The 14,731-nt window shown below is 41.4% G+C and overlaps 1 protein-coding gene across 1 annotated transcript; it reads left to right on the top strand.

Annotated features, from left to right (window-relative positions):
• Positions 1–1,994: 1,994 nt before the first annotated feature.
• Positions 1,995–2,414, top strand: LOC135499223 (zinc finger and SCAN domain-containing protein 20-like). The gene has a single exon (XM_064789885.1). The coding sequence runs from the start codon at positions 1,995–1,997 to the stop codon at positions 2,412–2,414; it is 420 nt and encodes a 139-aa protein (XP_064645955.1).
• The last annotated feature ends 12,317 nt before the right edge of the window (positions 2,415–14,731 follow it).

Here is a 14,731-nt window from a genome sequence, read left to right as displayed (position 1 = left end):
ATCGTTGCAGCACTGAGTGCTAGCTGGACTATTTTCGATAGACATTTTCGATAAACATCTTCATCTTGGACTCATTTTGTGGTCATCACCTATCCCAAATGTACATAAGTGCACGTACCTCCCTCAAAACCATGCCCCAAAAACTTCCTGTCAACATAGCAGGTACCCCCAGATATTAATTCGGCAGAGAGTTCGCTGGCAGTAGCCAGCTCTAGTTTTTGGGAGGGTACAATCCCGACCTGATTACCAATGGCTAATGAGAGGTATACTACAGGTGGTACTACACAGTGGGGACGGGGTCTGTTTTGACCCCCCCCCCCCCCCCCGAGAAATGTTGTTCTTAAGATGCAGGCTATTTCCATGTTCATGAATGGGTCCAATACTATTTACTTTGACGCCCTGGGCCCGGTTGCACAAAAGTTATGGTGATAAAAGTAAGTTAGTTTATCATTTTATGTTAAGTCCCTAACTTTGCGTTAGCTAACATAACGCTAAAATTGAGTTGCACAAATCAATGTTAGGCCCAATGTTAACTAACGCTACTTTTAAGTAAACCAATGTTAGATGCTAGGGACATTTCCCATAATGCATTTGGTCCTCCTATCGAAAGCAAGACATGCAAGATGGCTGCCCCCATAGGGAATCATTCATCTCAAAAGCAAAAAAGGGAGAGAAAACCGAATTTTTCGCACTCAGAAGCCCAAGTTTTAGTTGATCCTGTAACAAATGAACTTGGGATCTTGCGATAAAAGTTTTCGTCAGATGTGAAAAACAAAATGAAAAAAAACAAATGGGATGAAATTGCCCTAAAGGTTAGTTCCTTGGGAGTGGCCACAAGGACCGGGAATAACTGCAGGGTAAAATGGAACCAGCAGCTTTCAAAGGCGAAAGAGATCCATTTCGTGCAGCAAAAACACCAAAGAGGGACTGGAGGAGGGGGAAAGATGCCACAGGCCGACCCTACACTGCAGAATATCATAGACAAATTTGAAAAAGATGCAGCATTCAGAGGCATCACTGGTGGATTTAACAGGCCAGCCACCCTGTGCACCACACGACTTACACTAGCTTTGTCTACACCGAAAGTGTCCCCAATAATTTCAAAGAAAGCTCCAGATGCAAAATAACGGAGAGCAATCAAGACTTGCACCTCAGGCGAAATTGCATGGCTTCTGTCGGTCGCACTTTCAATGACCTCCCTGAGCAATTCAACTATCAAAACAATGGTTTCTCTGCAAAAACGTTATCTTTTAAAAAGTTTATTGTCATTGAAGAACTCCAAGTGGTTGATTCTTTGTCTAAAATGCCGTGGAGCTGGAAAAAATGGCTGGAAAGCCACAAACAGGGCCTGGTTGTCCGCCATTTTGTTTCAGCTAACTCCAAAATAGGGATTTATCTTGGGGTTAGGAGGTCAGTTAAAGTTAGCGTTAACTTAACGCTACTTCTTAATTATTTTCTTTCTTGCAACCCAAATTCACTTTTTGGAGTTAAGTTAACGCCAAAATAAACTAACAGTGATTTTTGACTATTATTTACTTTTGTGCAACCGGGCCCTGGTCTTAGTTTCCATGTGCAGATGGATCTTTGGCGATTTTATGAGTCTAGAATCTGTGCCATTTGAAGCGGGTCTTAATCCCTAGTTTGGTCTCAATATCTAATGCCGTGTTCACACTAGCGTTTTATTCCGCACTAAAGGCGTGCTAAAGCCTTAATTCGAAATAAGAGGTCACACTAGAAGCCAGTTAGTCCGGATTGAATGCGAATTAACAAGTACGGTTCTTAATCCGTGCTAGCTGGTGCGCACCAGCTTATTCCGCATTAACATTGGCAGTGTGAACAGTTTAATTCGGATCAGCGCAGTCGCTACCTGTTCACCCATGCGCAGTGGTTATTGGCCTACTTCCTTCCGTTTTATTCTGTCATGCATATGTGTTTATTACGCTGTCATTCCTGCATTTTTCCAAGTGATTTTCATTGTTGTTTTATTGTACGAAATGGCTGCCAATCTACAAAGAAGTCCTGCTTGGTCACGCGATGAGCGACTGGCCTTATTAAGGATATGGAGAGATGAAGATATTGAGGGCCAATTGCAGGGGAATCACCGCAATTCCCATGTATACAGCCGGATCGCTGAGCTTCTGAAACTAGAAGGCTACGATCGTACGACTGACCAGTGTCGTAACAAACTAAAATCAATGAAGGGAGATTGGGTCAAGGCCCGTAACAACTTGGGTCGATCAGGTACCTCAGGACGGAACGGCTTTGGGGACGAAGAACTTTTGGATGAAGTCCTCGGGACCCGACCGATCCACAATCCTCGCCACATCGTGGATACAATGTTTGATCGGCCCGGGGCTGAACAACATGATGGCGATGGCCGCGATCTAGTCCGGATTGTGTCTGAACGCAGTTAGTGCGGATTGAGATTCGAATTAACCCAGTGTGAACTCATCATTTTTATCCCGCACTAACTAGTCCGAATTCCGGAGTGCGCACTACGGAATTCGGTTTAAATACGCATTAGGTGTGAACTCAGCATAAGATACCTTCCATCTGCCGCACGAAGTTGGGCGTATTTGTGCGAGTGTCAATTATGCTCGTCCGAATTCTAGGCCATATAGCGAAAAACTAAAGCCGAGATGACCCCATGTTTTCACATCAAATAAAAAATCTAGATGCATTTGGCTATCTGCCGGTGGTAATGGCATTCCCAAATCATTCTCGAGGGATTACCATGGATGCAGATGAGCCTACTCTATCCCCATTGCTACTTGTTCAAATGTAAATGTCCGATGTGGCTTTTGTAAAGGGGTAGCTCTGACGATTATTTGAGGAAAATACCAGTTTCTTGTGTGCACTTATGCGGTGAGCAGGCCCCGCATGCTATTTATAGCTCAGCAGGATGTTGACATCGACTGGTTCCTGTGAGATTGAACATGTTCTCAAGGTAAAATTTCGAGGGCAAAAAACTCAAACAAAAGCCGCAACGACAGCCTATTTTTGTATAAAATATTGAAGTAGTCGTCAGTTGGCTTTCTCACGGTGGTGAGTAGAGGTGTATGAAATTTGTTTTCACCATCCTTGTTAATTATATATAATCTTGAAGTTATAAGGCATAAAGGTGAATTTTTTCAAATTTGCGTTAACATACAAGGTGTCTCACTCTCATGCATTGTGCTGCATCAGTCTATGCATGACTGTATGTCTAGACGACGTTGAAACTTGGCCAGATGTATTCTACAAGAGACAAGCTATTTAGAAATGTATAGGTTTGTGTGAGAGTAAGGTACTGCCAAGTCTATAGCCGTTGGAACAGGGGTATGAATGAAATGACGTCGCATCATTTTTGGAGGCAGGTATAGGCCTGGCCTCCTCACCGGATAGTGAGACCTTAATGATCAAGTGGATAAATTTCCGTTATAGGGTATCACTTCTTACTTGATTCCATACTCCTTCGTTACCCAATGGCAACCATCCAAAATCCATTTTAATGGCCACTGGGAGTATCAGTACACCAGTGTGAGCCACTGGAAGTCAATGTGCCCACATCTGACTTTTGACTGTTTTTACTGAAAATCACCTTTGTTCAAGACTCATCCATCGCGCAATACGCATACAACTTTAAAAATGGTTCATATATCCACTTTTATTGTTGTTATGGTGTGACATATCACTGTGCTTGTAATCGCCTCTAGTTACCATATTTGAGATAAAATACAGCTTGAATGATATCATGTGTGCATTAATGATCAAGTGGATAAATTACCGTTATAGGGATCACTTCTTACTTGATTCCATACTCCTTCGTTACCCAATGGCAACCATCCAAAATTCATTTTAATGGCCACTTGGAGTATCATGTGCAACAATGTGGGCCACCGGAAGTCAATTAATCGCCTGTTAATTTCTGGCGTGTGATGAGGTTTCCACATAGACATGAGCTCTAACTGTGGTGATTACTGTTTTGCCTTGGCCTTTGAATGAGGTTTTTTATATAGCCTTTGCTCGTGAATCTCGTTCTCGAAAAAGTCATGACATATGTATGACATATATACCCATGTTAAGCCATAAATAACTTGGTAATGATGAGGTTTGCATTAAATCATGGTCTGGTTAATTAACCACTTATCACTCAGAAAATGTGCTCAGACAAGACCATGAAAACCTCCCAAAAATGCATTCAAATGCAACCTAAATTACGGACAGTGTTCCATGGACCGGCTTTTATAAGACAACACAAACCTCACTGCTCTTCATAACTTTGCAGACTTTGTTTTGAGAGAAATGTGCTAAAGATGCATGAAACGTGAGCGTGCAGTACAAACGTTCAATGAAAATATTTTATTGCACGAGAATGCTCGAGATCATTAATTCTCGTGCAATCCAGACTCTGACTGTTGAAAGAACATCGACTATTACGTCATTTTCATTAGGGCCATTTAGACGACAAAAATAAATCCGGATGCGATCCGATCGAACCCGAATCCGGATTTTCTTTCTCTCGTGTAAACGCAAAAAGATCGGGATCAATCCGGATTTTTAAAAAACCACCGATTGAGTAGGTTTAATCCGGATGCATCGGGATGCATCCGGATCGAAAAGTGACGAAGTGACGAGAGCGAAAAGCCCGCCGATTTCGACGCAATTTCGACAGAGTGCGCTGCGTCGTCTAAACGAGCGTTTTACGAAAGACCGGAATGCGGTCTTTTTGGATCGAATCCGGATCTGATCGGAATGCGGTCTTTTTGCCTGTCGTCTAAACGGCCCTATAATCTTCCTTGAATTCAGCCACGTCGCGAAGTCACGACGATGTCATGCGGTTGTGACGTCGTCCTCTTCGACGTTTTCAGGTAATGAGGGATTCGGGTCAAAAATGACAAAACTTGCCTGTTTACCTTAAGTTTCTTGTGATTATGACGATATTTGTGGTATATGATAAATTCAAAACAGTTTTCTTTTATTGGATCAATGCCCCATTTATTGAATCGCCTCTGATTTGATTAGATACTATTGGATAACCACCAGCGACCATCCACAATCCATTTTATTATCAATTGGGAGAAGCTTCTGGATCCACTTCGATTATCAATTGTAAACCCATGCTGTGACATATCATCCGATGGTGCTCTTAATTTAATTGCCTCTACTTTTCATGTGATAAAATCTGGCTTGATGCCTGGGTATCATCTGGTTCTTCAGTGGATAGATTTTCGTTGTAAGAAATAACCTCTTTATTTAAGTCGATACCACTGTGAATCCACTGTCAACCATCCAGAAGTATTAAGGTAGCAGGAAGGGTTGGGCGTTTGTGGTTTCTGAGTCTGAGGGGGTTGGTGTCTGTTGACTGTGCTTTAAGAGAGACTAGGCATGGCGCCAGTCTCTCTTAAAGCACAGTCAACAGGCATTTGGTGTCAGTATTTGGGTAAGTACAGAATCAAGGCAGCTCAGAAAGCAATGATTGAACGATGCTGTGGACAAGTCCAAGGATACTGCATCAGTCACGACCAACTTCTCATCAGAAAGCGTCACCACCAGCATATTCAATGTTCAGTTCCAACCTGTACCAGTCCAATGCACGCCTGTCAGCTTAGCGCGATATGGAACATTCTTCCGAAACTCAAGCGAGGGAGGTCTGCTCATTAGCATATCTCGCGCACTGCTCCTTCTGGTCAAACATCGTAGTGAAATCGTAATGGAAAACGTCTGGCTTTGCGCCAGACGTTGAGACTAATAAGTGAAGAACTAATAGGTAAAGTACTTCTACTTGCGCGAGACTGCTGTGATAAAATTATCATTGCAGATACTCCGGTGACGTACACATATATTTTTTACGATCAAAAATGCCCTCAAAAGACGTCATGCAATGATTATTTGATTGATATTTCCTACTATATACCTTCCAATTATCACTTTATACAAATAGATCGGCGTTAGGTCGCATGCTTTTCTTTCCTGGTGACACTATAAAGCAAAATAGTTGCAACCCCGTAAATGCGCTATAAGTCCAATAATAAGTGACGGTGACCCGTTATAAATGTTTCGCCAGCTTCGCTTTTTTGCCGCTACGTGGCGCTTTGGGCCCTCGCGTCCAGAATCCACTTTGATAGTTATTCATCTGGGGGAATAGTATGCCAGTGATATTGAAATCTTAACATGCTTGGGTACTTTTGAGTTTTGAGGGTTCTGACTGGAAATCACCTCTGTTGACCAATCATCACAGAGTACGCCTACAACTTTGTATTGGCTCGTATATCATCTCCTACATGTATCATTGTATACCCAAGGTCTGACAATTCACTGTGCTTGTAATTGCCTCGAGTTTTCATGATGATGAGATGGAGTGCGACTTTCATGCGAGTTGCGAGTTACATTTGCGAGTTGCGAGTTACATCTGCGAGTTGCGAGTTGGATTTACCACAATTTGCTAATTTCAGCAGGCAACTAAGTTAGACATTCCTAGACCCAATCAATGACACTGGTAATGAACGACTGGTAATCAATGGCCAAAAAATGTTGAAGTAGCCCAACTTGCAGAAAAGAAAACCCCCATGGTTATTCTTTTCCGCGAGTTGCCTGGCTGAAATTAGCAAATCATGGTAAATTCTCTTGAATATTTCCCAAATTTATAATTCAAATACATGTACATATTTCTTTTACCTCTTGGCTTTGGGGTAAAAGCAACCCCTAATCACCAGTCTTACCATGCGTTCACAGGCATTGTTTTATCATTGGAAGACATGCCACTCTACACTATCCTTGCAGGTTTTAGTGCATCTAAAGGTGTAGGCCTAATCGAGGTGATAGTGAAAAAGGTGGTTGCTTTTCCCCGATTTTACCTTACACGGCATTCGTGTTTTCTTTTCTGCGAGTTGGACTAGTTAGCCATTTCTAGACCCGATAAATGACATTGGAAATGAAAGAGGACATCTCTGCTATGAGGCTGCCTATCAGTGTGGCCATACATGACTAAATACAAGGGCATTTGGCCATGCTTTGCCAATTTCAGCTGGCAACTCGCAGAAAAGAATATTACCCCAGGGTGTTTTCTTTTCTGCGAGTTGGACTAGTTAGCCATTTCTAGACCCGATAAATGACACTGGAAATGAGAGAGGGCATCTCTGATATGAGGCATCCTACCAGTGTGGCCTTACATGACTAAATACAAGGGCATTTGGCCATGCTTTGCCAATTTCAGCTGGCAACTCGCAGAAAAGAATATTACCCCAGGGTGTTTTCTTTTCTGCGAGTTGGACTAGTTAGCCATTTCTAGACCCGATAAATGACATTGGAAATGAAAGAGGACATCTCTGCTATGAGGCTGCCTATCAGTGTGGCCATACATGACTAAATACAAGGGCATTTGGCCATGCTTTGCCAATTTCAGCTGGCAACTCGCAGAAAAGAATATTACCCCAGGGTGTTTTCTTTTCTGCGAGTTGGACTAGTTAGCCATTTCTAGACCCGATAAATGACATTGGAAATGAAAGAGGACATCTCTGCTATGAGGCTGCCTATCAGTGTGGCCATACATGACTAAATACAAGGGCATTTGGCCATGCTTTGCCAATTTCAGCTGGCAACTCGCAGAAAAGAATTACCCCAGGGTGTTTTTAGCTCAGCTGACTAAGTCAGCCGAGCTTGTCAAATAAGTTGTTCAGTGGCGTCCGTCTGTCCATCCATCCATCCATCCGTCCGTTAAACCCATGGTGCACATTTTGTAACCGTAAGACCTAGAGACTTCAATTTTGCATTTCTGGATACTTCTGGTCAAACTCTACTTTCAAAACAAAATTTGTCGCCATTCGACCTACTTCCTGCGAGCGAGAGTGCATGAAGGAAACTGGCCTATATCGGCCTAGGAGCAGCAGAATTAGTCGAAATATGCTCTAATATTAAGATAAAATTCTTGAAAATCTATTTTATTGAGAAAAAGTTCAAAATTTTAACAGGAGAGGGCGCTACCTGCCTTTTAATTATTTCTGCCGATTCAAATTCCCGCCCGATGACGTCAGCCATCAATGAAGTCTCCTATTTGCCAGTTCTCAAAACATGGCAGCTACACAACAAAAGCAGCAGCTCCAGGAATAAATCACTGTTCACTTCAGCTTCGTACTCGATTGTACCCCCACTTTATTGTGTTTTGTGTGGTGTTCCTATTCAATCAACGATGTAAGGCCTTATTATGTTGGTTTTAATTGAGAAGGTGCGTTATAAGCGGCGTACGAAATACCGAAGCGGAGACAAAATGGCGGCATGTTGTTTACGCTATGTGCAATAATCTTGGAGCTCAATGACACTCAAGTACCCAATTTTCTGCTTAAAAAGTAGTCTGGTAGGCGATATTATCACTAGTTCGTTTCAGTGGTAGTCATAAGGTCTTTAGGGACTAAATTCAGAAATTAGTTCTTGAATATTTGGCGACATTTCTGTGAAAACGATATCGGAAGTGCATGCTCGGTTCGCGATGACATCGCCGATGTATTTTGAAGTGGAGAATTCCCACAGTATGTGCAGTGAATCGGCATGATTCTGTTCGCCTATTATGTTTTAGTTCTACGATTCTTTCAAGAGTAAAAAGTAGACATTCTAAGCAATACAATAATGTCACTCCCATAAAAATTGATTGGAAATTGAGGGAGCTACGGCATTCTCTTCGGCAACTGGCAGCGCTGAAAAAATACATTGCATACTGTACAATACCAAATGGCACATTTTAAAAAGCGCTCATTGGACAACGTAGGGAATCACCAGAAATGACGTCATCGCTGGTCTAAATAGAAAACTACGGTGGCGCAGTAGAGCACAAGAAAAGGTTTAGCATTAACTTCGTCATGCAAGCTTCAGCAACAAAACGATTTCTCATGAATGATTTATTTGATCATCATCAGCTTGTTTCCCCTGATAGATAAAAAAATGATTTACAATTTCCATCAAAGTTTTCTATTTTGTGTATAGTCACGTGTTATTTAACTGGCAAGGAGCCAAGCAGTTTTGAATATTCGCGGGAAAATACTTCGTACTTGTAAACGAGGCTATGAGAATGAGTATCCTCATTCATGGCATAAACTTCATGTTTCGGTAAATATTTTCATACGATGATTTCACCCGAATTGTGGTCAGGATTGAGGAATGAACAGTGGCATAATTATGTCAACCAAAAACATTGGTACCGTAGTGAACGCAAAAGGATATCAAATACCATGGAGCATGCCATTTTCATGCATAATGAACTAAACACCGGGAAGATATTAATGATATTAACTCAGCTGAGCGCCAGGCCCTTGGGCCTCTTGTTTTTTCTGCGAGTTGGGCTAGTTAGCCATTTCTAGACCCGATAAATGACACTGGAAATGAGAGGGGGCATCTCTGATATGAGGCATCCTACCAGTGTGGCCATACATGACTAAATACAAGGGCATTTGGCCATGCTTTGCCAATTTCAGCTGGCAACTCGCAGAAAAGATTTACCCGGGGGTTTTCTTTTGCGATTTGGGCTAGTTTGACATTTTTAGACCCATTTAATGACACTGGAATTGAAAGAAGGCATCTGGCATTTTTAACCCGCAAATCCAACTTGCAACTCGCAAATGTAACTCGCAACTCGCAAATCCAACTCGCAACTCGCAAATGTAACTCGCAACTCGCAAATGTAACTCACAACTTGCAAATCCAACTCGCAACTCGCAACTCACAGAAAAGAAACCCTCATGAGATGTGGCTTGTTATCATCTGTTTATAACTGATTGGAACAATGACCTTATACATGCATGTACACGTTGTACGGAATAGCCTTTTAGTCGATACCAATGTTACTCGCTGGCAATCATCCAGGATCCACTTCATAATATCCATTTGGAGTATCCAAGTTTGCCAGTGGGGCAACTGGAAGTCATGTGCCGAAATCAAAGGATTGACAATTCCTGCTAAAACAATTAGCTCCATTTATGAATAATAAAACCATCCTCTTACAAACATGGCCTGCAACACGACTTCCTCTTATCAGTAAGTATATGTATCAGTGAAATGGCCTGATATTGTCAGGATGTCATAAAACATGCATGACACTTCGAAATGGCGGCGGGCAGAAAATGCATGCTGCATACCGTCTGCAGACTGGGGGTTTTCTCATGAGTCAATAGAATCTAAGGTTTGGAATTAGGGGACCATATCAGTAGTTGCTTTGCGCCAACTTTTTTTCAAAGTTTGTTTTCTTATATTTGAATTACCTGTGAATCATCTTGCAGGAAGATTTTTTTGGGTGTGCATTACAGATGACGTACTTAATACAGAACATGTATATTGTATCGGCCTGTTGTGCCTCGTGCGCCTGGTTGATTGGCCGGCAAGGTTGGGTTTGTTTCAAAGGCAGCATTTCATGATAAAAAGTGCTGAATGACATGGGTAAATATAATTAAAGATAACAGAATGAAGAAACCCAGGGAACAGAAAACCATTGTATATCAAACACCCACCTTGACAGTTCTCCTCTGTCTCTTGATGTTAAGTGAAAATACCGGCCTCTTTGACATTCTAAACAGGTGTTGTTTGGCCAAATAAAAAATGTTTTCAGGCAAATGTTTATTACTACAGTCCTGGTCACAAGATACATCCTAGCTGATTAGCATCATGTAGGCCCTACGTGCTAAATCCGTGCGAGTCACACATACATGTAGCGTGCCAGTGGATGCACTTGGTTCACAGTTAAAGGACTTTAGGCCTACACCCCAACTCGTGGTGTATCGCAAAGCCTGTTTGCACAACGGCCTAGATAATCTTTGTTCTACCGTTTGGCATATACCTGAAATGGCCTCTTATTTTTTAGTGTGAAAATCACATGGCAACTGTTGAGATGGTCCCCTAATTCCAGATCTTAATTTCAATACAGAAGTTGGCAGCAACTGCTGATATGGTCCCCTAATTCCAGACCTTAGATTCTATTGACTCATGAGAAAACCCCCAGTCTGCAGACGGTATGCAGCATGCATTTTCCGCCCGCCGTTCGAAATGGCTCATGGAGCTACTTCTACTATTAATTTCAAACCCTTGGTGTGTACGTGTGCTTGTAACTACTTCCAATGCTCATGTGTGTGGTAAAATGTTCATTCATGTGTGTTACCTGCTCATTGATCTAGTGGATAAATTCCTGTTATAATGAATCACCTCGGATTGATTTGATACCGTTGTCAATCCATAGGCAACAAGCATTCAGAATCATATGAAAACTCATCTATGCTGAAAGTTTATAATCAAAGAGTTTTGTAAAACTTTTAGATAGCATAATATTGTCTAGCTTTACCAACGCTTTCGTAGTAATCCAACGACTTCGTGGCCCCTCAATCTCATTGTTGATTGCACCAAATGCATATGCTACTCGCTGGAGGCTTCCAGTTCAACCACACTGTCACCACAAACACACGCAGCTCAGTCGTAAGCTGCATTTTGCTGTTCTGAGAAAATGAGCAACCTTTACAACTTTTAAGGAGTGCGCAATGAAAAAATCGTGCAGAGGATTGCTTAATTTGAAGGCCCAACGAAAGCCCTGCAATCGGCAGACACGGTTCATTACCAAAACGTTTATCTGGTGCAAGACCAGTTCTGACACGGTTGATTGAACTGTTTCGTGCTCAGTCATCTGAGACAGTAAATTGGTTTTCTTGGTGTCATAAGAAAAAGGACATCATTAGGTAATAAATCGTGGTTGCCAATTTCCAAAGTATTTAGCCATAACAAATTAATCTCGGTTTCCTTTTTTTGAAACACACTGTATAGCCAACCAATGTTGTGAAAAATAACGAAATCGTTGTTATGCCCCCCCGACAGAAATTAGGGGCATTAGTTCTTAGTTGGCATGGAATAACCCTAGTGTTCTATTCTAAGGATGGATGGAATTGAATTGATAAATTCAATGTACCCTGAAATGAAACTGGAACATTAGTTGGGTCGATAAGGTCCATATTGTGAAATTGGAGGGAATAAAAAAACTTTGGCTCTTTTGAGGTTGTTTCAGTTCCCTGAGACTGAGCGTTAGACAACTGTTGATATGTGGCTTGGTTCGTTTGTGGTGATGGTGCTGGCCTGTGAACCTGAGGACTGATTGGCAGGAATGGTACTTGCTGTGCTGGAGGCTGAGCAATAGATGTAAACATTTGCATCATCATCTGCATCATTCTGGCCTCATGCTGAAGGTCACTTGCTCGTGTTCCAGCCTCTGTTTGTACCCTCTTTATCGTTCCATCTGCAAAAGAAGAGTGCACTGAAATTTTGTGGGAATCATGACTCGCCAAAGTATTTCTCATTTTAAATACTGTACGCGTACCCTTGGCTTTATGAACAACTGTGCGTCCTGTAGTTGAGCTACCATCATCATCATCTGAAAATTTAGAAGCAAAATGTATTTAAAATCTCTATTATTTCAGTGTATTGAATATTATTTTCAGAAGTATACATATCCCCAGACAGATCTTGATCTACTTCATTGGTCCATTGCTGTATTCTACTTCCAACCTACTGTATGTGATATTCGTGATGTATATTTTTAGGAACGCTGACTTTGCAGCGTAGCATATGGTTTGTATTGGAGCTGGCCGAAAGTAGTTCCAGCAAAATAGTTGCATTCTCATCAGAGTTTGCTGTAGCTGAGCCAGGAAATGTGCCAGGATACCAATATATTGAACTCTTGTTTCGATAGGATTATAGCTATTCACAGCAGAAAAACGCCCGTAATTTACAGTAATTTGCAGATTTTAGGCTGGAAATTGTCGTCTGCTCATAACTGGCAAAATGACCCCGATCCTACCTGTCTCTGTAATGTACTGAACGCGCTACACATAAGGCATTGCCCGAAGGCATAAAATGTACATTACCACTAAGGACAAAGCCTGAATTAGGAGACAGTCTTCTGTTTGGTTTACTGTACCAATAAATAGATAAGTCACCAACCAGAAAAGTAGTGGCATTTAGATGAGAAGTACAACATATGAAAGGATTACTCAATAGGATTACCTCAATCAAAAAATGTACAGTTCGACTTTAACAACAAAAACATCTCATCTCAATCCAAAATTAATATTGCTACCAAACCGCACTCCATCTTTAACCCTATGGATGGATGTCACCAACCGGAGAACTGGAGGCATTTAGATAACAAGAGGCCCAAGGGCCTGGCGCTCAGCTGATTTAAGTACATCGTGTGTCGTTTTTACAATCGATTTGAAAATCTGGAAATGAGAGATATGTGAGCATGATTACTTCTGATAGAAACACTGGCAGAATAGGAATTACCGGGTCCAGACAATCTAAGGGCAAGAAAATGCTTTAAGAGGGGTCATGTGCTAGTAACTCCATTTTTTTCCATTTTCTGAAAATGTATGGTTGGCAGATTCATAATCCAAAGACAGTAGCTAGCTCTACATGTATATCAAGACCACCGTTGGGACTGGTCTTGAGTGAACTCAGTAGGGAGGTGTTCTTATTATAGAGGTGAATTTGAATAGATGCTGTCACCTTGGCGCTGATGTATTAGCTGTCCCTATTAGACATGTAAGAGAGGTGTCCTTTAAAATACCAAGGTGTCCTTTTTAAGGGAGGTGCTCTTGTAGTATTTAAAAGAAGGTGCAGCCTAAGTGGCAAGAACTGAAGAGTTATACATGTATGATAAGAAATATATGTATTTGGAGAATGCAGAAATGAAATTATTACAAAATATTTTCCTATCCAGGAGGTGATTGGAATTACAGAATATTGTACAATGATTGAAAATTAAATGAGGTAATCAATGTAAATTACAGTGTATGTATCACCAGAGGACCCCCTTAAGCAAGTAGTGTGGTAAATACAGTAGTGTTGATATAAAGATTATGAAAATGAATTTACACAGTACAGGGCTCAAAGATATACTGTGGTTTCACTTTTATAACATAGCGACCTTCACTGATCTGAAGTATGAATTCTCCCAACTTGTAGCGGTAATTCTTTTCATGTATTGCATAGGCCCTCTTATAATGGATAACTGAGGCATTCAGATGACCGTGCACGGTATTCATTCATTCTTAAATCATTATGACACCAGACAAATTGGTTTTAGGTCATTGAAATATGGCAATAGGACACTTTTCCGTCTACGAACATGAACATAGGCCAAGTAGAACTTTATTTTCGTTTGGTTCTGTATTTTATTACATATACTGTACTTCTGAAAAAATTACTTATAAGGTCAAACATTCCCCCGTTTTCTCCCGGAAAAATGAGAAATAAAAACCAATCAATTACTCAAATTCAAATTCATCATCCGTAGCAGGTGGCTCGTCAAAAAACTCTAGATCGTCATCAGTTGGCTCTTCTCCCTCTACTTGAACAAAATCATTGAGGCCTACAACTTGTTGTTCACCCGTGAGTCCTGCTACAGCAAATGCATGTTCTGCTGAATGAGGGTCTACCTCATCCCAGGCACGGCATATGATCTGCAAAAAAATTAACAATGAAATCCGTTGGGATACACCATCATCATCAGTGTTTAAGACTTTCCACTGTTTCCAATATTTTCTGACCAGCGTCTTAAACGGCCTCATGACTACTAAACCTAATGGCTGCACCAGGGAAGTGCAGCCTGCTGGGATGTAGTCTAATAGGAGGCCATGGTTAATCACTGGGATACTGAATGCTTCACTTAGGTGTGCACGAAATCTGTCCACAATCAACATTTTGGAACCAATAGCATCCTGTAGATCCCCGA

Source organism: Lineus longissimus, chromosome 14 (genome assembly GCF_910592395.1).
Source record: "Lineus longissimus chromosome 14, tnLinLong1.2, whole genome shotgun sequence".
Lineage (NCBI taxonomy): Eukaryota > Metazoa > Nemertea > Pilidiophora > Heteronemertea > Lineidae > Lineus > Lineus longissimus.
The sequence above is the reverse complement of the archived record's forward strand: the minus strand, read 5'-3'. Positions and strand labels throughout refer to the sequence as shown.

Excerpts from the sequence above, each read along its gene's own strand:
- LOC135499223 (XM_064789885.1), top strand. The coding sequence starts at position 1,995 with ATGGCTGCCAATCTACAAAGAAGTCCTGCTTGGTCACGCGATGAGCGA.